Here is a 27,914-nt window from a genome sequence, read left to right on the forward strand (position 1 = left end):
GCTTAGTGAAGGGGATGAGGGTTCAGTCAGGAGGGCTGGGGGCACCGTGTTAAGGAAGGAGGCTCAATGAGGGGCTAGGCCCTTAGCTGGGGTCAATAGAGGCTTGGTGAAGGAGACAGAGGGGCTCAAGCGAAGGGAACTGGGGTTTGGTGGAAGGGTGAAGAATCCGAGGCCAGCCCTGGATAGCCCAGGCCGGGACTGGAGGCTTATTGGCTGGAGAAGGAGAAACTCCCTGCTTCCTGGCCCGTGGGTTCCGCCCGCCCCTGGGTCCCGCGCAGCCCCGGGGCCACCGCCCTACACTGCGAGACTGGGGCCACGGCGGCTGCGGACCGGGGCAGAGCGGACCCTGCGGTGAGGACCCCGAGGGCGGGGGACAGGAGGGGGGCCCCGGGAGAGGGAGCCGGAGCCGGCCCAACTGAGCGGGCAACTTTGGACTCCTCCAGTGGGAGGGCCAGCCAGCCCGGGTGCGAGAGAGCCTGCCAGACGGTGTGAGGGATGCTTGGAGTGGGGATCCTTGGGGAGCACGGCTGGGACTGGGGGGAGATCGGGGGGCCGAGGCTCTCTGGGCCGGGGCCGGGTGACTTTTTGTCCCTCTAGGCGATAGAGTGGTGGGGACTGGCGGCAGGAGACGGGGTGCAACACAGTGGCTGTGTGTGTGTGTGTGTGTGTGTGTGTGTGTGTGTGTGTGTGTGTGTGTGTGTGTGTGTGTCTGGCTGGCGGCCCTCGCGCGCATGGGACGGTGTGTGAGCAAGCTGCCTTTCCCTAGATGGGGGGATGCAGCCACAGAGCCCCCTTTGTACTGACTTGAAGTAGAAGAGAAGGGAGGAGGGAAACTGGCTGGAAGGTCAACGTCTGCTTTCTGGGGGAGGACTTTGTCCAGATTCCTCCTGGGGAGGGGTGTAGGTGGAGCCACCGGAATTGACCTACTTTTCCCCAATTCTCCATCTCATAGGAGTAGGAGGGGTGAGACAACTCTGCCCCCCCCAACCACTTCTACACTCACACACACCCAATTCCTGTACCTTTTCCAAGTCATTCAGAAGAAGCAGCCTGACCTGCTCCCCCCTCCTCCCAAAGTATTCCTGAGACTGGAGGTACTCTGGTCTTGGACACGTGGGGGGAGCTCGTGTTTTGTTTTTCTGTATCGACCTCCCCTTCTCCCCCTGGGACCCCCTATCTTCCCTTTATCTCTTGGCACCTGTCCTCCTTCCCCACCCCAGCCCATTGAATTTGAGAGATCATTGGCCCTTTCCCAGTGAACCTCCTCCTCAGTTTCCTCCCCAGCTTTCTCTTTTCTCTTCCTGCTTGCTAGCTGTGTGGGACATTTGGCAAGTAACTTCATCTCTCTCAGCCTCAGCTTCCTTATCTGTAAAATGAGGCTAATAAAACTTTTAGCCTGTCACTGGCTTATTGGGTGGATGAAGCAACCGACAAATAGTCAATTATTAAAGAAATGTCAGTTAATATTATGCCTAGACCTCTCTCCCACCCTACATCTCTTCTGTCTGGTTTATTCAGGCCGCCAATTCTGGCAGTCAGATTCTTACTTCCCCATCTCTACAACTCCTCCTCCTTTCTCCTGCCTTGCCTCTTTCAGGAAACTTGGGGCACTTTAGATTTGGAGAAGAAAAATGAGCCCAAAGGACTCCAGATAGGGAATGGTCTAAGTAGGTTTGCTGAAGACTAGACCACTGGAGGCCAGAAGAGTCAGAAATAAATCATCCTTCCCCCTCCCACCCCTAGGAATCCCTGGACTCAACCCTCTCCTAATCCAGGCCCAGCCCTAGGTTCCATGCAGGAATGGGGCTAGGCTAAAGAGGACCCCTGGGCCTTCTTAGACCCTGCTTTGCCTGACTTGGAAGCCTAGAATGTTAGGGGTGAAAGAGGCAATGGGCAGGAAGGAAGGGGCCTAGACTGGAAGTCAGAGACCTAAGTCTTGGACCCTTCTCTGCTGGCCTTTAGCTATTCTTTCCAGATTGATGTCTTGATTCTTATGAGAGATAGTGCCTCAAAATTCTTCCCCTCCCCATCTCCAATCTCATGACTTCACTGGAACTCTGTCTCCTGGGAAGCTGTTGTTCCCATTTGTCCAAGAGGCATAGTAGCATTCATTCAATTGTCTGGACTGGGCAGGGGGAGGTGGGGAGGGAGGCTTACTGGAACAAGGGGGTGAATTCTGATTCTTTGGGGTGCCTAGAGTATTCCTCCTTTTTCAGTCATAAGCTCATACTTCAAATCTGGAAGCTCATTTAAACCTCCCTCATTTTACAAGGGAGGAAATAGAGAGGAGAGGAGAGGAGAGGGAGAGAGAGAGAGAGAGAGAGAGACTGAGATTGATTGACTTGCCTATGATCATATGTTGAGTTAACTGAAGAAGTCTTCTGCCTTCTAGTTCTGTGCTTTAGTCAACACATCAAATAGCCTTAATCTAAAGTCCTTGCTTTGCTCATGTAGGAAAACCTGCTTACCTACTTAGAGCAGGCAAGTGGTCCTGGGAACATCTATCAGCTTTTCTTCTCAGTTAAGTCATGACTGAGATGCCCTTTGAGTACTCCGTTGCTGGAGATAAAAAAAGAACATAAGATGCTAAGAACTAGAAGTGATCTTAGGATATAGAACATAGAACCAAGAGGGGAAACAATATACTTCTTTCCTACAATTACTGTCGCTGAACCTTGCCTATAGTTTTCTGCTGGTCCATACCAGGTAACCATTCCTGGGTGCTATGGTATCCCTTGCTCTTCTAATTTCCATAAGTATAGGGACCAGCACCCCTCTCTCCTTCCTAGAATAATCCCATGAACCCCTCCCTCCCTCCCCCCATGGTTGAATTGTCCTCTATATGGGCAATATCCCAACCATTAACTCTTCCTAGTGATGACTCTGTATAGAACAAAGAATGTTAGAATTCCAAGGAACCTTAGAATACAGAATGCAAATTATAAGGATTACAAAAGTCATGTCAGAGCCAGGAGGACCATCCAATCCTACTCCCTCTGCTTTCCCCACATGAAGAGACTGAAAGCCACAGTGGTGACAGTATCCATCACTGGAACTGCAAACTAAAGGAGTAGGGGGAGAAGATAAGCAAAATGAGCAGTTTTTAAATACCTACTGTGTGTCTGACACTTTACAAATATTATCTTATTTGCTCTTTATAATAATCCTGAGAAGTAGTTGCAGTTATTATCCATTTTACAGTTAAGTAAACAGAGGTCAACAGAGAGTAAATTACTTGCCCAGGGTCACACAACTAGTAAGTATCTGAGGCTAGATTCGAACTAAGATCTTCCTCTCTCTAGGCTCTATCAATTAGACCAGTTAATTAAAAAATTTAAAAAATAGGAAAGATATAGATGAAATTACACATTTATGCCTGTGTATCTGTGCATGTCTGAGCAGATCTATACATCTTGCACTTGTGCATCCATTTGCTTGCAGGTGCTCCAAGGTCCCTCCAAATGGGGATGAAGTACACAGGCATGTGGTTCCTTCTTACTGTAGATATCTGAACATATCTGCCAGAGGCAATTCTAAAGACTAAACGTATTCTAATATGTTATAGTAGAAAAGTACACCCCAGGACTCAGACACCTTCCATTCAAATCCCTGAGGTTTTTGGTTTACCACTACATCTATGACCTTGGGCCAGTTATTTAACCTCTCTGAACTCAGTTTCTTCATCCATGAGTGGGGATAAAAACATTTGTCTTTCCCATCTCCTAGGACTTTATACTACCAAATTCACAGCAGGTGGGTTGTTCTCATATTATTAGAATCAGTTGAAATGGGTAAACAATGGTGGGTCTTTCTTTTTCATATTAACCCCAGGCTCCCCTCCTCCCCAGGCTGGGTTCCATCATTCATGAATAGTGTTGGGTTATAATTAGATCTGCCTGAGTTTATCTGATGTGCAGAGACTAAATTTATTCAGGTACAATTAAAGCTTCTTTAGCATGTCCCAATGTGTGCAGTATTTATAGGCATTCTGTGACACCAGAAAGGACTCAGGTGGCCAGCTCACCTTCATGATGCAGCCTTTAGGTCTCCAAAAGCTTCATGGCAGTTTCTGAGTGATACGGAGCCTATAGTTATTGTACTGCCTTCTCTTGATCTTCTCTGTTTGGGATCCATTTCTGGAGGAAAACCAGATTTGGGGCCTGATTTCTTGTGAACAGTTCTCTCTGGTGAAAAACTGAGAAATTGTAAATTGAAATACTTCTTTCCTATTATCTTGTGGATTATCCATCCACCCTAAAGTGAGGTGGTGACTTAGCACAGTTGTCCCCCCATTCCCCCAGGAAGCATAGTAACTCAGACACAGCTCTCTGGGCGCACTCCTCTTAGTAGCTGATTACTGGAACCACTGGAATTACCCACCCGCAAGAGCATGAAAGAAACTAGACTGAATCCTGAGGAAAATCAGGCATCAGATCTTAAAGATGCTGAATGCACCCTCTCCCTCTTAGTTGTATTTGTCTAGAGACTAGTGGCTTCTTTTTAGGCCTAAATTAAGATTTTTTTTTCTCCTCAACATTTTCTTCCTCCTTCTCTTCCCACTCTTCCTCTACTCAATTTACCTCTTTCACCTTGCCTCATCCCATATCCCACCCCCATGAACACCCATCCTGAGTTGCTGATCTGGTTGGTTCAAGGTTGGGGACTGGGAGGGGCCTGGAGGGATCTCACTGTCTTCCTAGTCTCTGGCTTTCAGTCCAGGTCTCAGGTCACTGGCTAGAAGTATGAGACACCTCCCTCCCCCACCACTTCCAAGTCTGGTCCCTCCTCACACATTCCAAAGCTTCTGAGTCATTGGGAGGGGCCGTGTCATACAGGAAACGAGGACCTAAAGACTCTCCTGGGCTTGGATTCCCTTGTTGCTACCCCAGGGCCCTGTTCCCTGCCCTGAGCTCCCTGCCCCCACACCCCAAGCCTCAAGGCCTCCAGTTCAAGTTCTTATATTTAGTTCTGTTTTTTCCTCACCCCACACTGTGGGACATAGCTAGTGTCAATATTATCACTCCTGTTTTACAGATGAGAAAATTGAGGTTTAGAGGTGAAGCTCCTTGCCTAAATTCATAGTTATTCAGTACTGGAGCCAGAACTGGAACTCAGGTCTGCAACCTCTAAGGCCAATGATCTTTGGAAACTGCCTCTCTATAGTAAGGAAAGGAAGAGAGACTCCAGTCTGTGCCAGTGATAAAAGGGATGGGGATGGGGGAAAGGGGAGTAAGAGTAGATCTGTATGGGAGTTGCCCTGTGAAAGAGGCTATAAAACTGGGTATCTCAGACCCAGAGCCTGAAGCTACCCTTGCCCTGACTCCAAGGATGCGCTCTGGAGACTATGTCTCCCCTCAACCCTTATGGACAGTCTTAAGTAGGGTATGCCTAGGGGCTTTGACATGGGTTTCTGGAATTTAGGAGGGGCTGCCAACCCATGCTGAAAGAAAAACAGCACAGCATCTTGTGAGCAGGAATAATCAGTTAAAATAGAAATCGACTCGTTGGCACCCAGGGTGAGAACCTCTCTCATTCTTATTCCATCTCTTTTTCCTGAGTCTCAGGGTCAAGCTGGTGTCCCCCACTATGAAGTGGTCTGCTTTCTGAGCATGGTTTCTTGCCATGGGTGAAAAAAATCCTAGTAATAACTTTGCATTTGCCAAATCATTGTCTATTATAGTCTAGGCATTGTAGTTAGCACTAGAGATGCAAAGAAAGGCAAAAGACAGTCCCTACCCTCAGGGAGTGCTCAAGCTAGGAGCGGGATAAAGTGGAGGCAATCTCAGAGGGAAGGCACCAAGATTAAAGAGAAAGAAAAAAAGGCTTCTTGCAGAGGGTAGAATTTAAATTGAGACATTGAAGGAAGCCAACAGGCAGAGATGAAATGAAAGGAGCACCAATGAAAATTCCTAGTGCCTGGTGACTGAGTGTCCAGAAAGCCAATGTTATAAGATAACCCTCCATAATGTGTAAGAAGACTGGAGAAAGGGTAGGGAGGAAGCTATGAAGAATTTTAAAAGCCAACAGTGGATATTCTATTTGTGGGTTTTTTTTGGCTTTTGCAAGGCAATGGGGTTAAGTGACTTGCCCAAGGTCACACAACTAGGTAATTATTAAATCTCTGAGGTTAGATTTGAACTCAGGTCCTTCTGACTCTAGGGCTGGTACTCTATCCACTGCACCACTTAGCTGCCCCTGGATATTTTATTTTAAATAGAAAGGTATTAGGTAATGGGCAGATAATAGGGAGAAGGTAATAGAGAGAAAGAAGTGTGTAAGGACCAGGGACCCTTTCTAACTCCTACTGTAGATCTGGGATCTTATGTCAGGCCTGAAAAGGAATAAACAGTAGGCGAACTGACCAATGAGGAAGTTGTTTAACCAGATATCTATTATAGGATAGGCCAGAGGTACTAAGGATCTGAAGTAGGGAAGTAGTGAAGATGAGGTAGTGGAAACTAGAGATTTGGGGAAGATACAATAGGACTTTGGCTGATATAGAGAGCAAGTCTTGGATGACTAGGAGGTTGGATGGTGCCATCAAGAAGGGTAGGGAAAAGTGAGAAAGAAGGGAAGGCTTGAGGGGAAAAGAATAATGACTTTGGCATTGCTGAGTTTAAAAGGCCACTGTCCAGCAGTACATAATTCAGTCTGAGATGTGGTTCTGTATTTCAGGAATGGAATCATTTAGGCTGGAAATAGAGATCTGAGAAAAAGCTGCATAGCGGTTCTTAGCTTTGGGTGCCCTCAGAGGACCCTTCAGGAGATGGAATTTGTTTTTATGATCTTTTGAATGGGCGTATTGACACTGGATGAAATCTTTGTCCCTCTCTATCTCAGATGTGAGGAGATTAGGCATGTGAAGGATTCTGATTTCATTGGATGTTACAACTAGAAAGGACAACCTCTCTCCCCACCCAATTTTTATTGATGTGGAAATTGAAGCCTTGAAAAAGGGAGTTATTTGACACAAGTCACACTGGTGGGGCTGGGACTGGATCTCAGATGTGTTGATGCCACGGCTAATACTCTTTTATGTCATTCTACATTCCCCTCAGACTGGAAGCCTTCCCTTCTCCTTCCTCCCCAGGGATGAGGTTTTGGAACCCGGGAGTTAATTCATAGCTGACTCTTTTAGGGAGCCTTGAATCTAAGGCATGATCCCAAACCCATTGGAGGGAGGGGCAGGAATGAGAACCGGGAGGGAAGAGTGATAGAGCTAAGGTTAGAAGGGGAAGAGAAATGGGAGAGAACAAAGAAAGGAATGAAAAGGGTGGGGCAGAGGGGAGAGGAGCCTGCTGAGACCGAGGTTAGGGAAAGTAGTCTGTTAGAGAGGAAAAGAAGGAGGTGGGGAAACACCAGAGGGATATGGAGAGGAGGGGAAAGCAGGAGGCAGGGAGGGCTGCAGAGAAGAGAAAGCAGGTGTTTAGCAAATAGGTGCTGATTTGCATTGTTGAAGGAGAGAAAAAGAAGGATCAAAAAGGCAAGAACAAGATAACTATGGGAATTTAGAGAAGAAAGAGGCGCTAGGAGATACAGTGCAAGCTCCTTAAGGATAGGAACTGTTCCATTTTTGTTACTGTATTCCCAGAACCTCTCACAGTGTCTGGCACTTAGTAGGTGCTTCCTACTAAAGCGTTGTACTTGAAGTCAGAAAGCCCTGGATTGATTTGTTATGCCCTTAAAAGTCACTTAACTTCAGCGTGCCTCAGTTTCCTCATCTGTAAAAGGGCAATAATAATACCTGCTTCACAGGTCATTATGTAAAGACTTTTCAAACCTTAAACTGTCATGTAAAAGTTAGAGATTATTTTTCTCCTTTAGTCTTAAAGTGAGAAAGAGGAAAGCATGACTTCCTGAATTAGGCTGTCTGGAACCCCATCCCTGGAGATCTCACCCCGACTTTTTAAAGGTTTCTGGGCTTGGACAGCCAAGGCTGGAGGGGACCCGACTCCCCAAGCAAAGAAGGAGGCGGGGAACCTCTCAGAAAAGCCCAGCCTTTCAGTGTGTCCTCCCCTCAGACAATGGGTTCAGGCCCCTGAGACAGTGGGGGGGGGGGCGGGGGGAAGGGGGAGTGGGACCCAGGTGTGGGGCCCCAGCTGCGGAGGCCGTCTCCAAGGAGGCCCTGGGGAAGGGCGCAGACGTCCAGGAGGCTGCGGGAGCCTCGCACCTGTGTCCCCCAGCCCTCCCAGGGGCCAGGGCCCCGTGGCTCTTTACCTTCCCCTCCAGTTCTCGCCGCCCCCACCTACGTACCCCCAGCTCCGGGTCTTTATTTCTGCACGGCAGGCCCCTCCATGCACCGACACCCCCCGCACAGACAGACACCCAGACAGCGGGGCGGCCAGCCAGGAGCCGGGGACACACCCAGGGCGCCTCGCGGCGGCCCCGGGGTCCTAAGGAGCCACTGTGACACAGATTCCCCGGGGGTCCCCGGCTGCGCCCCGCCCCGAGTGTGCGCGCGCGTGTCTGTGCCTGTGCGAGTGTGTGTGTGTGAGTGTGCGTGGCTGCGCCAGGCCCGCTGTGGTTGGTATGCGGGGGGCGCTGCGATGAGCTCACTGCAGTCTGGCCCGTAGCGAGGGCCGGGGCTGGGCCGGGGCGGGGGAGGCGGGGAGCGGCGGCGGCGGCGGCGGCGGCGGCCCGAGCTCAGAGCCCGCAGCGCGGCGCAGCCTCAGCCTCGGGCTCGGCGCCGGCCGGCCGCGCGGACCCGGGCTCGGGCCGTGGGCCTCCGCCGCTGCTGCCGCTGCCGCTGCCCGGGAGGAGCCGGCGGAGAGGGAGCGGCGGGGGGCCGGGGCCGGCGGGCCGGGGCCGGCACCATGCTGGCCTGGGACGTGTGCGAGCTGGGGGCCCAAGTGCTGGAACTCCTGTGGCTGACGCTGTGCGCCAGAGGTGAGCGCCCGGGGCCCGGCCCGGGGGTCCTGGCAGAGCCGCCCCCGCCGGGCTGGGGGGGGCGCGGGGAGACTCCCAGGGCCGGGCACTCGGAAGGGGGGAGACCCCGGGAGGCGCCCAAGAGCGCAGAGAGGGGGCACCCATGCTGGAGGCATAGAGAAGGGTCCACACCGGGGGACACCCATGCCGGGGACATGGAGAAGGGTCCACACCGGGGGGCACCCATGCCGGGGACATGGGAAGGGGTTCACATTAAGAGGCACCCGTGGTGGGCACATGGAAGGAAGGTTCACATGGGGAGGTACCCATGCCAGGGACATGGAAAGAGGGTTCACACTGGGAGGCACCCATGCCGGGGGACTTGGGGTGGGAACGCTGGGATACTCTATCCATGCCAGGGCACTTGGAAGGTGGTATTTCGACAGATGCCGTGGCTAGGGTGAGGAACACTGGGGGACACCTGTGCTGGGGAACACTGAAGAGGAGAATCTGGGGAGGGGAACTAGGGAGATATCAAAGGAAGATTCTAGGAAGGTGAGGTGGCAACAGAGTCTAGTGCCTGTCCAGCCCCTCCCCATGGTAACTTTGGAGAGGTGCCCACCGGAATCAGCAGCAGCCCGACCTCCAGTATCTTCCAGGTACCTGGATGGTCTTCCTGGGGCGGAGGCTGTTGTGTAAAACTGGATTGGGGTGAGGTGGGGATTGCCTTGTGGCAATGGATGGGAGTGTGGAGAGAAGAGTGCAGAGGGTCCCATCTTTTCCATCCCTCTTGAAATACCCATGGGGGAGCTGGGAGCAGCAGGTGAGGCTTTCACCAGCCCCTCCAGCTTGGGAGATATCTGCATTCATTCCCTTGGGTGCAAGAGGGAGCAGGGAACTGCTTGAGAGAATCCCTCCTCCCCGAGCCTTCTGGCTCCAGACAAGCAAGGCTATCTACAGATGGGGGGGGGGGTTTGGAAAGGAAGTGTGGGGGAGAAGACAAGAGTGGGGCCTGGTTAGGATAGAAGGGCTTGAGGGAAAGGGCAAAGCAGGGGGGGAGATTTGTGGAGGAACAAGGTGATGGTGACAGGAAAGGAAATTCCTTCAAAAGAGAGGAGGATCTGTTTAGGGAAGGGGACATTCTATTTCCATATCGGTAGTTCCTTATTTTTGTGTAAAAAAGGGATTTCTATTGGGGTTGGGTCTGCTTCCAGAAACTGGCTCTCCTGTATTAGAGAGGGAGAAGGAAGGCTGTTAGTATTTCTGTATGTAGAAGGAAAACAGAAGGATTGGCAAGCTGTTATAATCTCCTTCCTAGGGACCCACCCAGAGACCACCATCCATAGTCTCTAAGAGCAGAGCAAAGACAGAGTTGTCTCCCTAGGACTCCATGGTCAGTGGGGATGGAACTGGGGAATGAGAGAGAGAGAATGGATTAAACCAGCCTGGAGATAACTCAACCAAGATCCTTGAGCATTGGAGGAACAGGACTGAAAAGAACCTGGGTCTTTAGGTCACTATGAGAAGGGGCCACAGAGCACCATGAGAATTCCATTCAGCACAGTAACCTCATTTTATGTTAAGCACTGGGGAGACCAAAATAAACATATTCCTGGCTTTCAAGGAGTTTGGGGGAGGGGGGATTGTAGTATGTATATAAAGTTATATATGAAGTAATTTTAGGAGGGAAAGAATAATTTAGTTGCTCAGGGATCCAGAAAGCCTTATATAGGAAGTGATACTTGGAGTGAGTCTTGAAGGAGGTCAGTTAGGAGGGGAAAAATTCCAGACCAAGGCTTCCAGGCTAGCTGTGCAAAGACTGAGCATGGAGTAAAACATAGGGGAAACAGATTTTGAAAGGGTGGTGTGAAGTCAGTCTGGAAAGGAAAGTAGGAAAGTCAAAGTTGAAAATATATACCTTATCCTAGAGGTAATGGGGAGCCACTGAAGATTCTAGGGTAGGGGAGTGACATGGTTGTAATGACATGGTTTGTAGTAATATCAATTTGACAACCTTTTGGAAGATGAAAGAGGTGGAAGCAGGAAGATCATTTTGGAGACTTTTGAAATGGTTTAGACATGAGTTAATGATGATCTGAACTAGGTTAGAGCCTCTTAGGACAAAGTCTGGTAGAAAGAAGGAAACAGATTCAGGAGATGTTGTGGAGGTGGAATTAACAAGTCTTGGCAACAACTAGATATGAGGGTAGGGGAAAAGTTAAATCCAGGCTAACTCTAAGGTTATGAACCTTCGTGGCAGGAAAAATGTCGAAGGTGGCCCTCACAGAAATAGAGAAATTTGGAAGAGTTTAAGGGGGGAAGATAATAAATGAAGGGGTTTCCCCCCCCTCATTTAATATGAGTTCAATTGTTAACATAATTAGTTGGAAATACCAAGGGAATATCTAGGTGGAGATGCCCAGCCGAAAGTTGGTGATTTGGGACTGGAGCTCAGGAGAGAGATTAAGGCTTGGCTGTAAATAGAGATTTGGGAGTCATCTACAAAGAGGCCATAATTGAACTCCTGGGAGCTGATGACTTCAAGAGACAGAGACAGACAAGGGCAGATAGAGAAGGGAGGGAGACAAGCAGACAGATAGGTAGAAGTGGGGGGGGGGAAAGAGGGAAATGGAGAGAGAGAAAAAGAGAGAGAAGAGAGTGACAGAGAGGAAGAAAAGAATGGAGGGAGGGGGAAAGACAAAGAAGGAGACATAAACAGACAAGACACAGAGAGGACCCAGGACAGAACAGTTTCTTCTGTGCTTTGCCCCAGAACTCTAGGAAGTGAGTTCACACTCCCAAAAGCACAGTGGGAAAGAATTCAATTCAATTTAAGTCATTTATTAAGTCACTGCTAGGTGAAAGGTACTGGAGACACAAACATAATCCAAGTGTCTGCCCTCAAAGAGGTTATATTACCCCAAGGAGAAGTGAGAGTTGGTGTGAGGGTGAGCTTCTGTAATGGTGAAATGATGGATGAAAAGGAAAGATAACTAAACTATTTGGGGAGGGAGAGAGAGAGAGAGAGAGAGAGAGAGAGAGAGAGAGAGAGAGAGAGAGAGAGAGAGAGAGAGAGAGAGAGAGAGAGAGAGAGAGAGCATTAACTGGGAAGAGGAGAGAAAAATCTACAGCTTCTGAGAGGCAGAAGGAAAGAGGTGAGGTACCAGGAATAGGACATCTGGAGTGCCTGTATCAGGCCTGAGGTGAGAGGCTTGCCCTAGGATGATGTGGGAAAATAGTCCAATTGTGATTGTGAAAAGATTGATTGGGAGTGAGGGGGGAAGAGTTTACACTATGAAATGTTTCCTCCCCAAATAGAGAAATCTGGAATAATGGACAGGACAGGAGGGTGCAGATGAGAATCTGGCTGCCCAAACTCCAAGGCTTCAGAATCACCTGGTCTGAATATCCACCTTAGGTTCTGGGAGAGATAGGGGAGATAGACTCCCATTTCAGTTCTCCTAGAGTATATAGAATGAGCCCCAAGCCTACTGATCAACAAGCATTTTTTACGAACCTATTGTATGTCTAGTAATAATTTAAGGTCCAAAGATACAAGATCAAAAAGGTCATTATATACAAGATACTTTTGAACTGGGGGTGTGTGTGGGGAGGTTATGGCCACCAGCAGTTAACTCTGTGGATCAAAAAAAGTTTCATGTGGAAGGTGATTCCTTAGCTTTTCTGGGGGATGTATTGTTCACAAAATTGAAATAGTTTGCAGGCACATTATTGGATCCATACCCTTTGTATCTGACCATGTCACTCTTCAGTTAAAGAAGTTTCTGTGGTACCTAGTTTTCTATGGTATAAAATAATATTTTATATTTGTATACAGCCCCTCTCACCTCAGGTCTGATACAGGCACTCCTCACCTCATTCCTGAACTAAGTAGCAGCCTTGTGGTTGGTCTGTTCAAGTCTCCCCCCCCCACACACTCCCCCTCATCTTCCATTCAGCTGACAAACAAATCTCCCTTAAATCAGGTCTGATCATGTCACTTCATTTCAGTAAATTCCAGTGACTTCCTCACACCTCTAGAATCAAATATAAAAACCTTTGGAGTTCAAAGTCTTGTATAACTTGGCCCTTCTTACCTTTCCATCTTACATCTTACTCCCCACTGTGTACTCTGATCCAGTGAAACTGGCCACCTTGTGTTATTCCCAGACCCTTTTCACTGTCTGCCATGCCTTTTATGTTCTTTCTCTTCATCTCTGTGTCCTGGCTTCCCTGGCTCCCCTCCTTCTCATCTTCTGCCTGAAACCTGCCCCAGTCCCTCTGAATTCTAGTATCTTCTTTCTGTGAATTATTTCCAGTTTTCCTGCTTAAAACTTATTTGTTTAAAACTTAGCTGTTGGTAGCTAGTTGGTACAGTGGGTAGAGCATTGACCCTGATGTCAGGAGGATCTGAGTTCAAATCCAACCTCAGAACCTTACTAACTGCATGACCTTGGGCAAGTCACTTAACACTGCTTGCCTCACATCCAGGGCCATCCCCAGTAGTATTGATTCATAACTGGCCACAGGACCCAGATGGCTCTGGAAGATAAACTGAAGCTAGTGACTTTACACAGTACCGCCCTCACTCAAATACAATTCATGTGCTTGCATAGCATCACCTCCCTGATGTCAAAGTCTTCTTTGAGAAGGGAGGAGAATGAAGAAACATCATCATCAGCATCAGCTCTTTGCAGGTTGTCCTCCCCCATTAAACTCTAAGATCCTTGGGGACTGGAACTATCTTTTGCCTTTCTTTTTACATATTTTAAACATTTTATATGTTTACTTAAAACAATGTCTGGTACATAGTAGATACCTCATAAATGCTGCTGACTCTATGAATTTAAAGTTTTTCATAATCTGGTTCCAAACTCTCTTTGCAAACATTTCACATCATTCCCCTACAATCCAGTCAAACTGGTCTATTAACAGCAGCCCCTGGATGACACTCACCTTTCATCTCCATGCCTCCTCATTCACCTTCCTCTTCTTGCCTATAGGAATTCCTACCTATTTTTTTTTTAGATTTTTTTTTCCACCAAGGCAGTGGGGTTAAGTGGCTTGCCAAAGGCCACACAACTAGGTAATTATTAAGTGTTTGAGGCATGATTTGAACTCAGGTACTCCTGACTGAAAGGCCTGTGCTCTATCCACTGCGCGACCTAGCCACCCCCCACTGTGCCACCTAGCTGCCCCATATTTTCAAGAATTTTCCAATCCTTCCCATTCCCTCAGTCCTACTAATGATGCTTCTCTGATACTTTGTATTTATTTGAATTGTGTGTGTGTGTGTGTGTGTGTGTGTGTGTGTGTGTGTGTGTGTGTGTGTGTATATATATATAGTTTGTATTTATTTGATATACTGTGTATTTATTTGATACTTTGTATTTATTTAAATTATGTATATATAGCTTTCCCCAATAGAATTTAAGCTTCTTAAAAGCAGATACTGTTTTTGGTTTTTCCTTTGATTCTGTTCTCATAATTCTTGGTGTATAGTTAAAAAATTTAATAAAGTTTCTGAAGTTAAATGGGAGAAATTGATAAAACACTATAATAGTGGAGAGAATCATCTCTCTTCCCCTCCCCTTAGAAACTTCTCCCTAAAATGCTGCTGTGGTTGGGTCTGGTGCTGACTAGCCCCAAGAAGAGGGGAACAGGCTTCCCCTCAACAATTTCTTCCTTCTAAAACATATCTCATTGGAATCTGGGAAGCCCCTTAATGCCATATCCCAGAAAGTAGCATTTTATGAAAAGAGGCTGGAATTGAGGCTTGGGTTTTCTCTGGATCTATATCTAAGCTCAATTTCCCCAATTTTTGAGGTCACGTATTAAGAGTCATACTGTGATTTTGCAGCAGTCAGAACTGGAACTGAGGTCTCTTGACTCCCAGTCTTTCTACCATACTTCTTCCTTTTAAAAGGAGGCTGAGAAAAACATATCAGATTACAGATCTACAGCTAGAGGAGAAGCCATCGGGCCTAATCGCCTTACTTATAAAAATTTCTATGTATTTTTTGAAGTCATGAAATGTTCTAACCATTTTGGAACTAAACTCAAGGGGCTATGAAATCATGCATACCTGTTGACCTGGCAGTATCACCACTAGGTCTGTATCCCAAAGAGGTTGAAGAAAAAGAATAAGGACCTAAATGTACAAAACTATTTATAGTAGCTCTTTTTGTAGTGGCTAAGAATTGACAATTAGGGGGTTGCCCATTAGGTGGGAAATGGATGAACCAGTTATAGTATGTGATAGGGATGAAATAGTATTGTACTATAAGACGTGATGAGCAAGATGCTTTCAGAAAAACCTGAAAAGACTTATATGAACTGATATAAAGTGAAATAAGTATAACCTTATTGATTGTGTATAGTAACAGTGATATTGTAAGATGAAAAACTGTGAATGATTTAGTTATTCTCAGCAATGTAACGATCCAAGATAATTCTGAGGGACTTAGAAAATGCTATTCGGTTCTAGAGAAAGAAATGAGAAAAGTCTGAATTTAGATTGAAGCATACATTTACTTATTTATTTTTCTTGAGTTGTTTTTTTTTTTGGCAGCTTTCTTTCACAACATGACTAAAATGGAAATTTTTATTTATTTAATATGGAAATTTTTATAAAAACTATATACATATATAGTATTCAATTAAAGATTTATTTTCTCTCTCATTGGACTATGGATCACATCAACACACTGCTTACTAAGGGTCACTATTCCCTGGATGTTTGGGAAAAAAAAATAATGAACCCTTCTAGCTGATATCCATAGTCAAGCAAAACAAATTTTTGCATTGTCTGTAACCCAAAATGTACATCTCATTCTGTATCTTGAGTGTCTGTCAGGAGGTTCATAGTATTTTTCCTCACTGTGGGTAGTCATTTCACTGATCAGAATTCTTTAAGTCTTTCAAAGTTGTTTACAATATTTTTATTACATACATTGTTCTCTTGCGTCTGCTCACTCTATTTTGTATCAATTCATATCAATTCATATAGGTCTCCCCAGGCTTTTCTGAAATCATCCCCTTCATCCTTTCTTACAGCACAATAGTATTGTTATATTCATATCCCATAATTTGTTCAATCATCCTCCAATTAATAGGCACCCTTTTATGTTCCACTTCTTTGTCACTACAAAAGAAAAAGGTTGCTGATTTTGTTTTTGTACATTTTCCTCTTTCTTTGCACTCTTTGGAGGGGCAGAAGCCTGGTAGTGGCATTATTGGGTCAGAGGATATGCAGAATTTAATGACTTTTTGGGCATTGTTCCAAATTGATTTCTGTCATTGACTGGACCAGATCACAGTTCCACTAACAGTGCATTGATGCAATCACCTTATTTTAGGGATGAGGAACATTAAGTCTAAGGAGGTTGCAGGACTTAGACAAGGTCACTCAGAGAGTAATTGTCAGTGATGTAATATGAACCTATGTCTTTTTTTTTAGGTGTTTTTTTTTTGCAAGGCAATGGGGTTAAGTGGCTTGTCCAAGGCCACACAGCTAGGTAATTATTAAGTGTCTGAGGCTGGATTTGAATTCAGGTATTCCTGACTCCAGGGCTGTTGCTCTATCCTGTGCCACTTAGCTGCTTAAATCTATGTCTTTTAACTTTAGAACCAGTTCTCTTATTGTGCTATCCTGCTTTCCTGGGGGTGTCTTGTGTACTGAAGAAGAGTTAAGGGGCCTTTTGTCCAAGGAGCCCTACCTCCATTTCTGAGGCTCAAGAATCTGGCCCAGATGCCATGCTAGGCTGAGGCTAGGAGTTATTGGGGAAAGAATATATGGAATTGAGGCTGAAGAAAAGGTGACTGGAGAGTCCCCACCATTAGGAATACTTCCTCCCAAACCAGCAAAATAATCACTTGCTCTTTTTTCAGGATTGAGGTTAAGGCTTGTATATTATCTCATTTGATCCTCATCCCAGTGAAGTAGGGGCTGTTACATCCCCCTTTTGCAAGCAAGTCAACAAGTATTTTTTAAACTCCTAGATAATTTGGAGTTAATCTCAGAGGAGACTGAAGTTGACTGAGGCTAAGTGGTTTATCTAGGATTACACAATTAGTATCTGAGGCAGCATTTGACTTTGCAAGTACAGCATTCTATTCACCCAGCTCACTAATGAATCTTTTTCTTAATTTAACAGCTCTCTGGATTGCCTAGTCCTTGCCCTTATTGTATTTATCATAATCCCATGATCATTGTCTTCCCATTCCTGGTCCAACGGAAATGGCAGTGGTTTTTGAGTCAAAGGGTCTGGGTTCAAATCCAAGTTCTGACAATTATAATGGCATATCTGACATTTAACCTCCTTCAGACTCTGTTTCTTCATCTGTAAAGTGACCATTGGGTTAGATGATCTCTGAACTTCCTTCCAGGATTAGATTTTTGAATTTCTGAAAGACATTTTGATGGATGATATCATGGGAGACTAGATCTTGATAGTCTCCCCTCCCTCCACTAGATCAGCGGCATCTCTGGGATGGTGAGGATGATTCTCTTGGAGGATCTGCAGTATGACCAGCCCAGGGCTCCAGGGATTCAGGGCAAATAGAAGCTTGGTAAATAAATACTGGCTGAATGAATGGGTAGAGTCACATATAAGATGGAATGTCACAACTCAGATGTGCTTTAGAACAAAGAATAATGGAGCCAGTCCTCAATCCCTTCTCTGCAAATTATCATGCATGACCAGGCATGTGGTATATGTTTGTTATCCCAGCTCCCAGGAAGGATCTCTTGAGTTCAGGAGTTCTGAGCTCGAGATGTCTATACTGATCTTTAGAGCATACTAAGTCCATTAATATGATGCAGCTCCTAGGAAGAGGAGTGGCACACTGGGTTGCCCAAGGAGAGTTGAACTAATCCCGGTCACAAATGGAGCAAGTCACCATTCTTGCACCAGTAACAGGATTGAAGTCATATCCCTGCATGATGAGGAGACCCAGACTTAAAAGTGTGGGGTGTGTGTGTGTGTGCGCGCGCGTGCCTATACTTTCTACATGTATCTACCACCACCCCCAGGAAAATTAAGCTCCTTGAAGGCAGGCATTGTTTTTCCTTTTGTCTTCATGGTTTTTTACCTAGCACGGGGATCTATCTGTACATAGATGACAAGTAAAAAATATTTGTTAGATTGGATTACATTGGACCTTTAAAGGAAGAATGTTAGAACTGGGAGAGACCTTTGATATGATTTTATCCAATCTCCTCATTTATTTAGTTAAGCATCCTGAGACTCATAGGAAAATGAGTTAACTAAATCACCCAGCCAGGCCTCCTGACTTCCTAGCCCAGGCTCTTTCCATACAGCAGTGTCCCTGAGTCACAGTTCATTTGAGAAAAGAACTTGTTGTTCAGTTGTTTTCAGTGTGTCTGACTCTTCATGACCCCATTTGGGCTTTTCTTGGCAAAGATACTGGAGTGGCTTTCCATTTCCTTCTCCAGCTCATTTTATAGATGAGGAACTTGAGGAAAACAAGTTTAAGTGACTCACCCAGGATCATACAGCCAGCAAGTGTTTGAGGTTAAATTTGAATTCAGGGAGATGAGTCTTCCAGACTCTAAGACCAGTACTCTATCCCCTGCACCCCCTAGTTGCTCAGGAGAACTTTCCAGAAGAATTAAAAAGAATTATAATATATATTATACTAAAAATTAAAAAGAATTAAACTCTCTTTATAGGAGTTTAGAGAAAAAGAGACTTTCTGAAAGAGATAAAGGGTGGAGGGAAGGAGAATGGGGGGGCAAAAAAATTCAGGGAATGTTAAGGTGGCATCAGGACAGAGAGGAGGATGACTGTAAGAGTACAGTGGAACATCCGATTGGGTTCCTCTCTCCCCTTGCCCTTTCTCTCCACCACCCTTGGTTCAGGTCCTCATTAACTCTTTTTTTTTTCTTTTTACAAGGCAGTGGGGTTAAGTGACTTTCCCAAGGTCACACAGCTAGATAATTATTAAATGGCCGGGGTCAAATTTGAACTCAGGTCCTCCTGACTTGGAGGCCCATGCTCTATCCACTGCGCCACCTAGTTGTTCCTCCTCATTAACTCTTACTGGGATTCAGTTTAGTATCACCTTCTACAAGACAACTTTCTGTCCTAGTCCCTGCCTCCCAGATGTTAGTGTGTCTTTCTCCAGATTATCTTGTATTATTTTGTGTGCATGCATATGTGAATATATGCACACACAGAGATATATTCATGTTTGCACATATATACAGGCAATGCATAGAGTGTTAGACATTGGAGACAGAAAGTTCTGAGTTCAAATGCTGCCTCAGATATTTACTTATCTCTGACACAGAACAAGTCACTTAACCTCTCAACCTCAATTTCCTCCTCCTCTGTAGCACTTATCTTACAGGATTTTAAGGATCAAAGGAGATAACATGTAAAGCATTTTGCAACCTTTGAATGCTAGCTATTATCATATACCTACATATGTGGACTAGTATGAATATAAATTCCTTTAGTACAAAACTGTTTCAGTTTTGGTTTTGTGTTCTCTACAGACATACACTCCTATTATAGCACCTGGTATACAGCAGGTGCTTAATAAATGTTTGTGGTTGATTGGTTAGTTAGGAGAGGCTGAGGTTGCAGAAATCCTTGAATGCCATGATCTGATGGTCTAGTAGCCATCCCAGGGTCTCCTCTCCTCTCTACCTGATAATCTTTTCCCTCTCAAATAGATTTCATGGCGGACAAGGAAGGCATCCGGGCTGTCCATGAAGAAGACCTGGATGAGGTCGACTTGGACTACAAAGCCCCAGAGAAGAAGACTCTGCAGGAGATCCAACAGCTGGACCAAGACGATGAGAGTCTAACCAAGTACAAGCAGGCCCTGTTGGGGCCCATTCCTGAGGCTGTGGGTAGGAGGCTGGAGCTGGGGTGGGCACACTAGCTTGAGGGACCAGAGGATTAGGCGCACTAGGGCTGGGGTGGGCACACTAACCTGAGGGAAGAGAGGGTTAGTGGCACTGGAGCTGGGGCAGGCACACTAATCTGAGGGAGCAGTGGCTCAGGGGCACCAGACATGGGAGGGCAGAGGATGAGAACCAAGAGGTCAAGAACACAAGATGTCATACTGACAAACTATACAATAGACTGAGAGTGAGAAAAACACACTTCTTGGTCTCTTCATTCCTCTCCCCTTCCTCCTTCTCTGACAGTACTCAGTTTATAAAGAAGGACTTTTCCTAGACCCATCTCTGCTCCCCCATTCTTCAACACACATATAGAACCCTAAGATTAGAGGTCAGAAGGACCTTGAATATCAGACTTAATACTTTCATTTTATAAACAAGGAAACAGAAGCACAGAGAATGATTTTTTTTTTTGTGGAAGTAGAGTCAAATTCAAATTCTTCTGACTCCTAAACCAGCGTTTCATTTACTACATAAACAAATACCTAAAAGAAATAGACACCTGGTCCTGTAATGCATTAGTGGGTGGCCAAGTCCAGGTCAGAAATGATTCAAGTCAGAGTCAGAAATAATGATACTGGATATTGGAATCTGGTGGCTCCTTGACTCATCTGGTGGTAGGGAAAGTAGGGGAGGGGGTGTGAGGTATTATTTAGTCTAGAGAAGAGGTGGCTTATGGGGAGGAGTTAGAGGAAGCTAGGGGCCACAGGGTTGGGCCTGGAATCAGGAAGACCTGAGTCCAAATCCAGCTTCAGACACTAATAGCTGGGTGACTTCCAGCAAATTACTTAACTTCTAGTCTATCTTAATTTCCTCCACTGTAAAATGGTGGTGATAATAATACCTACCTTGTTGTGAGGTTGTTTTGAGGATCAAAGATTTATAAATATTCAACCTTAAAGCACTTTATAAATGCTAGATTTTGTTATTAATTCATATAGAAGAGAGATCAGGTTTGTTCTACTTAGCTCTGGAAGACAGAACTGGGGGCAGTGGGTAGAAACTACAGAAAGGCAAGATTTCAACTCTATATGAGGAAAACAACTTCCAACTATTAAAATTATTCAAAAATGGAATAAGGTACCTGGCAAAGAAATGAGCTCCCCATCAGTAGAGGGCTTCAAGCAAAGGCTGAATGGTCACTTGGTGGGGTTGATGTTGAGGGGATTCCTACTCAAGTCCAGAGTGTCTCTGGGTCTCAGTGTTCACATTCAGTGACCTCTTACAGCTTCTTTCCTGGCCTCCTGAGCTCCATCCTGGCTCCCTGAACCACCTCTCCTGTGGAGGGCTCTGCTCCCCCATCCAAATCCATATATAATTCCTTATGAAGGGCCTGTCTTCCTGGGGAAGAGGGAACTTTATTTTTTTATTTTTATTTTTTTTAATTTTAGAAAGGTTTTATTTTGAGTTTTACAATTTTCCCCCAATCTTGCTTTCCTCCCTATCCCCCACAGAAGGCAGTCTGTTAGTCGTTACATTGTTTCCATAGTATATATTGATCTAAGTTGAATGTGATGAGAGAGAAATCATATCCTTAAGGAAGAAACATATAGTATGTGATATAGCAGAATTACATAATAAGATAACATATTTTTTTTTAATTTAAAGGTAATAGGGGCAGCTAGGTGGTACAGTATATAGAACACCAGCCCTGGAGTCAGGAGGACCTGAGTTCAAATTCGTACTCAGACACTTCATAATTACCTGGTTGTGTGACTTTCGGCAAGTCACTTAACCCCATTGCTTTGCAAAAAAAAAAAAAAAATTAAAGGTAATAGTCTTTGGTCTTTGTACAAACTCCACAATTCTTTCTCAGGATACAGATGGTATTCTCCTTTGCAGATATCCCAAAATTGTCTCTGATTGTTGCCCTGTTGGTATGAGAAAGTCCATTAATGTTGATCATCGCTCCCATGTTGCTGTTAGGATGTACAGTGTTTTTCTGGTTCTGCTCATCTCACTCAGCATCAATTCATGCAAATCCTTCCAGGCTTCCCTGAATTCCCATCCCTCCTGGTTTCTAATAGAATAATAGTGTTCCATGACATATACCACAGTTTGTTAAGCCATTCCCCACTTGATGGACATTCCCTCAGTTTCCATTTCTTTGCCACCACAAAGGAAGAGGGAACTTTAGAAAGGAAGAATGGTACAGAATGATAGGACTCAGGGAAGGAGAAGAAGCTATCTCTCTAAGGGTCTGGGGTCTGGATGTGGCCAAAAAGACAAAGAGAAGAGCCCCCCCCCCTCTGGAGAAGCATTAGATTGTGAGCTTCAAGAGGGTAGTGACTGTTTTCTGCTTTTTTATATTCTCAGAGCTTAGTACAGAGCCTAGCTCCAATTAGGCACTTAATGTTTGTTGACTGACTAACTGGCAGGATATAACAGAGGTCCAGGATGAATTCAGTCCACTAGACCAGCAAGCATTGGTTGAACCATCCAGGGTGTACTATCCTTAGTCCTCCCTGACTTGTGTGGATTTCTTGGGCTCTGGAACCAGTCCAGATTCCTTGCGCATAGTAGGGCTTATGAAATATTTGTTGTGCTGAATTGACCTTTGTGCTCAGAACCAGGACTTTCACTTGCTAAACTTCCCTGACCACTGACCTATAATCCTAGACCGGTTCCCTTTCCTCCTGAACCTCTTAAGTTGGTTGTAACCATTACTATTCAAACCTTAATGACCTAAGGAACTCCCCTGCAATTGGATCATCATTTTTAGTTGTCTGTTTCTAGTATCCCCTTTTCCCTTCTTGTTTCAGGACATTTTTCTGACCTTCCAGACATTTTATTAGGCTTCCTTTTTTAGGTTTCAGGTTAGAAGCATTGTAGTATAGTGAATAAAGGACTAGCCTTGGAGTCAGGAAGGCATGGATTCAGATCCTAACTCTGATAGATATAGATATAGATATAGATATAACTATGAGTGAGTAACCTAATCCCTAATCACCTAAAGGGACTTACTGCCCCTTATTATTACCTTAAAAATCAAAATAAAAAATCACCTAAAGTAGCAGAAGAGAGAATCTATTTGGGTCCAGGATTAAGAACTGAGTTTAAATGAAGCCTGGGAAATGGACTAGGTATATGACCCTGGATAAGTTACTTAATTGCTATATGTCTCAGTCTCCTCAATTGTTAAATGAAGTTTAAAAAAGCACCTCCCTCTAAGGATTGTGGGAACGATCAATTGAGATATTTGTAGGATGCCTGGAATTTGATAAATATTTGTTTTCCATACTTCTCAAGACTTTAGGAAATTGTCTAAGACCAAAGTTCTTAAATTAGGGTCCATGGATCCCCCTGAGGGAGTGGTAGATAGATTTCAGGAGAGCCACAAATATATTTTTTTTCTTTAAAGTGAGCACTTTTATTTGAACTGGTCTTAAAGTCAGTGTACAGGTAAAGCTCCACCCCTCCCCCAAGTACTGGCACCAATCTTATCTTCATTCACATCTATGTTGGGGGCAGGGAGGGATTTTAGGGGGCCATCCATGATGGTTGACAATTAAAAAAAAAAGTAACAAGTATTAAGGTGGAAGATACAAAAAGTTTTTTTTTAAGGATCACATTAATTTACATGAAAAGCAATACTAGTACCTTCCCCCTGAATTTTCTTTTAATGGCTTTGTTTTTTGCTACTCTTCGGAATTGTCTTTTTTTTAAATTTATTTTTATTAAAGATATTTGAGTTTTACAATTTTCCCCCAATCTTGCTTCCCTCCCCCCCACCCCCCACAGAAAGCACTCTGTCAGTCTTTACTTTGTTTCCATGTTGTACCTTGCTTCAAATTGGGTGTGATGAGAGAGAAATCATATCCTTAAAGAGAAGAGAAGTCTAAGAGGTAACAAGATCAGACAATAAGATATCTGGTTTTTTTCCTAAATTAAAGGGAATAGTCCTTGCACTTTGTTCAAACTCCACAGCTCCTTATCTGGATACAGATGACACTCTCCTTTACAGAGAGCCCCAAATTGTTTCTGATTGTTGCACTGATGGAATGAGCAAGTCCAAGGTTGAACATCACTCCCATGTTGCTGTTAAGGTGTACAGTGTTTTTCTGGTTCTGCTCATCTCAGTATCAGTTCATGCAAATCCCTTCAGGTTTCCCTGAAATCCCGTCCCTCCTGGTTTCTAATAGAACACTAGTGTTCCAGAGCCACAAATTTAGATGAGAAAAAAAGTATATCTTTATTTCAATAGAATTGATTTTCTTTGTAATTCTATTTATTTTATTTCATACATTTAAAATTATGATTCTGAGAAAGGGTCTCTAAGCTTCACCAGATTTCCAAGGGGGTTCAGGTTATTTAAAAAAAAAGGTGAAGGGGTGGCTAGGTGGCGTAGTGAATAGAGCACCGGCCCTGGAGTCAGAAGTACCTGAGTTCAAATCCCGGCTTAGACACTTAATAATTACCTAGCTGTGTGGCCTTGGGCAAGCCACTTAATCCCACTGTCTTGCAAAAAAAAGAAAAAAGAAAATAAATCTAAAAAAAAAAAACCGTGAAGAATCCCTCTTCTAAAACTGTTAAGTTGTAGCTCCTCCTCACTTTAGTGGAAACAGTTCATATTTTAAATGCTACTTGTAAAAAGGGGATCCCCAAACCATACATAAGGATCCTCTCTGCACTTGATTTAGAAGACCACATATTAACATTATCCATGTTTTATTTTTTTAACTATTTCCCAATTACATTTTAATATAGTCAAGGACTTGTATTGCTGCCATGTGAGAGGGCTTGACCTCTTGTCTAGTCCAAAAAAATTTACAAAGAAAAGAAAGTATATAAATTCTGAAATGATACATCTAAGGAATACAAATTCTGGTAAAATATAAGCTCCTTAAAGGTAGAAATTGGTTCATTTTTATCTTCTTTCCTCCCCTCATCACATTTAATACCTTTTTTTTCCTTTTGGTTCTTGCAAGGCAGTGGAGTTAAGTGACTTGCCCAAGGTCATACAGTTAGGTAATCTTTAAGTATCTGAGGTCACATTTGAACTCAGGTCCTCCTGACTCCTCCTGACTCCAGGGCTGGTGCTCTTTCCACCTAGCTGCACCTAGTTGACATTGAATAAATACTTGTTGATTTGAATTTAAATGAGTTGAAAGAAGGTAGGAATAGAAGGACATGTAAATAGCAGAAATCTCCCTTGTGCCTAACTTCCCTTTATATTATATCTGGCTTAATTTTTCTAGGCCCAGCTATGATGATCTGGGGTTTGACCCATCTAGTTGCCTCATGGTCCCCAGTGAGAACAGTAACCTCCCTTGAAAAGCCAGTTTTGGAATTCACCTACTTACGCTTTACTGCATCTAAACAATTGGTCCATTTTTTCATTCCCAGAATCCTCTTGATGACATAGCTGGGGGTGGTACTCTGCCCTTTGTATTATGATACCATCCCTTTGCTAATTAGGTAGCTAGCTCCCTTCTGCCATCCAGGGAAAATTAAAAGCATAGTTTGTTCAGGCAGGATTTTTCCTCACCTTAAAAATAAAATTCAAGCCATTTGATTCACCCTTCTCCCTCAAGTTCACAACAGACATCTCCTTCCTTTTGTATTGGAGGCAGTAGGAGACAACCCATGTCTTTCACGGAGCTCCTATTATGGGGGACCAGAGACTCATAGAGAAAGATAATCAGAGTACAGAACAGTGGGGGCTGAGGGGGATCCAGAGGCAGGAGAGTGAGTGGTTTTGGAAAACCAAGGAAGGTTTCCTGGAACAGGGGACCTCAATTGGTCCTGAAGGTTGTGAACAACCAGAGGAGGAGGAGGAGGGGATAAGGATATTTTGGATTAAAGTAACAGTTTAGGAGTAGCAAAGACTAGTGACAGGAAGGGGTCATTAAGGGACCTCTAAAAACCTAAAGGTTTTTCTTTTCTGTTCCTCTGAACCTCTGTTCCCAACCACCCTGCTCTTTATGTATCCCAGATCCCAGCCTCCCCAATGTGCAGGTGACACGGCTGACGCTGGTGTGTGAACAGGCCCCTGGACCCATCACCATGGACCTGACAGGTGATCTTTTTCTCCCACTTTGTCTTGGGTGTTAGAAGGAAGAGAGAGAGAGAGGAGGAAAAGAGACCCATGTCTTGCCTTCTAGGAAGCTTCCAGTGTGTCTAAGAAATAGAGATCCACAGAGGACCCCATTCCCTCTTATCCCACCTATAGCTCCTGGCCAGTGAGGGCTTCTCACCCCAATCTTGTCACTATGAAAACCCCCATCATGTCACCTAAGGCCCAGGAAATGGTGGCTTGCCTCCCAGACCTATTTCTTTCGCCTACACAGGGGACCTGGAATCTCTCAAGAACCAGGTGTTTGTGCTGAAGGAAGGCGTGGATTACAAAGTGAAGATTTCCTTTAAGGCAAGACCCAACTCAGATTCCCGTCCCACCCCTAGATATCATTCGCAATGGGTGTTTCTCCTAGAATACAATATTCCAGAAGTGATCGAATGATTAATCCTTTTCTGAGTCTTTTCCCCTAAAGCCCAATCTTGTGGGGATCCTTGGTTAGCGTGGGGAATACCCAGATATCCACCCCCTTCCATTTCAGATTCCCTAAGTGGCTTGGGCTGGACTCGTGTTTGTTGTCCTCGTGGGAAATTTTAACCCTAGTTCATTTCCAGCTGCACATTCATGGGGTAAAGGCCCCTTTTCTTTGACTTGGACCACACTCTCACTTGCTGCAGGTCAACAAGGAGATTGTCTGTGGCTTGAAGTATCTGCATCACACCTACCGCAAAGGGATACGAGGTGAGATCAGCCACAGGCACTAGAATAGGGGCTGGGGGTCTCAGGATTCTGGCATCCATTACCACTATCCTTATTTTCCTTAGAATTTGCTAGGGGGGCAGAGGGGGAAAGGGGGACAGTATGGTCCCTGACCTCAGGATCCCACCAGTCCAAGGAGAGAGCCCCTATCCTTGGGGAGCACTTGTACTTAATGGGGAGGATGGTTCCTGCCTTCTGGGAGCCCTGAGACTGAGAGGGGCAGGCAGACAGTCTCCATGGAGAGCTTCTGACTTTATCTTACCCACAGTTGACAAGGCCATGTACATGGTGGGGAGTTATGGGCCAAGGACAGAGGAGTATGAGTTTCTAACGCCCATGGAGGAAGCCCCCAAGGGTCTACTCGTTCGAGGCACCTACCACATCAAGTCCTTCTTCACGGATGATGACAAAACAGACCATCTGTCCTGGGAGTGGGACCTCAACATAAAGAAAGACTGGAAGGACTGACCCCCACCCCCACCTGCCCTCTAACCCCTCTCCCACCTGCACCTGCCTCAGCCTCCACTGGGGGCTAAGGTCACCCTTGGGCCAGGCTGACAGGGACCTTGCTAAGGGCACTGAGAGCCCATAATTGGAGCACTAGGTGTGGGTCCCCTTTCCTTTATCCCTCCCATTTTTGGGGCCTTCTGGCCCCCAGCAACACTCAAAGCCCAAGAATGGGCTGCCTCCAACTTCCTCCCGTCCAGCTCCCACAGATGCCTAATCCCTTCCTTCTCCGATGTCTCCCTCCTGGGGACCTAGCACAATCCCCCTCCCCCAATAGGGATTCCAAAGCACCTAACCTGATCCCCTTCCTCCATTACATAACTCTCCTAGCCATCCAAGCTCAGTAGGAAGGGGCAGTTCCACAACTCTTTCCCTCAAACCCCATCAAAAGACCCTTTTGTGTCTGCACCAGGTTATACAAACCCTGTCTCCTGTCATCCCCTTACCCTGGTCCTCCCCACTTAGGGGCCAACAGCCATATTCCTGGAGGAGACTTCCAGGGACAGATGGGAATAGAGTGGGGTGGAACGGGTGGGGAGCAGTCAAAGCCTTCAACCACCCGTCCCCACCTGCCGGGGGCTTGTGTCTGTAACCAAAGCTCATCAGAATTGCCTTGTGTCCCTTGCCCCTCACCTCTCCCCAGTCATATTTCTGTGGTGGTCCCAGCTTTGCTGGGGCAGGGCCGCCTGAGAAGGAGGGGCTGTGTTCCTGCCTGTCTCCATCCCCCAGGCTGTGGGCTTCCCATCCTTTCCCCCAGTTCCCTGCTACCTGTGTTCTCAACTGTTCCCATTAAACTTCAGTGATTTCTGTCTCTTGGCTCAGGTGTATCTG

At 45.4% G+C, this 27,914-nt stretch overlaps 2 protein-coding genes across 6 annotated transcripts in view; one reads left to right on the forward strand and one right to left on the reverse strand.

Annotated features, from left to right (window-relative positions):
• Positions 1 to 8,348, reverse strand: part of RGS11 (regulator of G protein signaling 11) — a 42,397-nt gene extending 34,049 nt beyond the window's left edge. Inside the window, exons 1-3 of one of the 4 annotated variants that reach the window (XM_074197034.1) lie at positions 8,254 to 8,327; positions 4,025 to 4,195; positions 2,469 to 2,559 (exon numbers count right to left, since the gene is read on the reverse strand). Coding sequence is in view for 3 of the 4 variants with exons in the window: in XM_074197032.1 (XP_074053133.1) it covers positions 4,025 to 4,030 (6 nt within the window). In the remaining variant the exon portion in view is untranslated. Of the gene's footprint in view, positions 1 to 2,468; positions 2,560 to 4,024; positions 4,542 to 8,253 lie in introns of those variants that run through there. The other 3 variants (XM_074197032.1, XM_074197031.1, XM_074197033.1) reach the window with 3 other exon arrangements.
• Positions 269 to 27,901, forward strand: ARHGDIG (Rho GDP dissociation inhibitor gamma). Of its 2 annotated transcripts, none has more exons than XM_074197041.1 (6): positions 269 to 351; positions 19,568 to 19,747; positions 25,737 to 25,820; positions 26,092 to 26,168; positions 26,495 to 26,558; positions 26,845 to 27,895. In XM_074197041.1, the coding sequence occupies exons 2-6, from the start codon at positions 19,573 to 19,575 to the stop codon at positions 27,042 to 27,044; spliced, it is 600 nt and encodes a 199-aa protein (XP_074053142.1). In that variant the 5' UTR covers positions 269 to 351; positions 19,568 to 19,572; the 3' UTR covers positions 27,045 to 27,895. The 2 variants fall into 2 exon arrangements, with proteins under 2 accessions (XP_074053142.1, XP_074053141.1); XM_074197040.1 differs by lacking the exon at positions 269 to 351 and adding an exon at positions 8,783 to 8,886 and having other exon boundaries at positions 26,845 to 27,901.
• Positions 27,902 to 27,914: the final 13 nt, after the last annotated feature.

The sequence above is a fragment of the Macrotis lagotis genome, chromosome 8 (genome assembly GCF_037893015.1).
Source record: "Macrotis lagotis isolate mMagLag1 chromosome 8, bilby.v1.9.chrom.fasta, whole genome shotgun sequence".
Classification (NCBI taxonomy): Eukaryota; Metazoa; Chordata; class Mammalia; order Peramelemorphia; family Peramelidae; genus Macrotis; species Macrotis lagotis.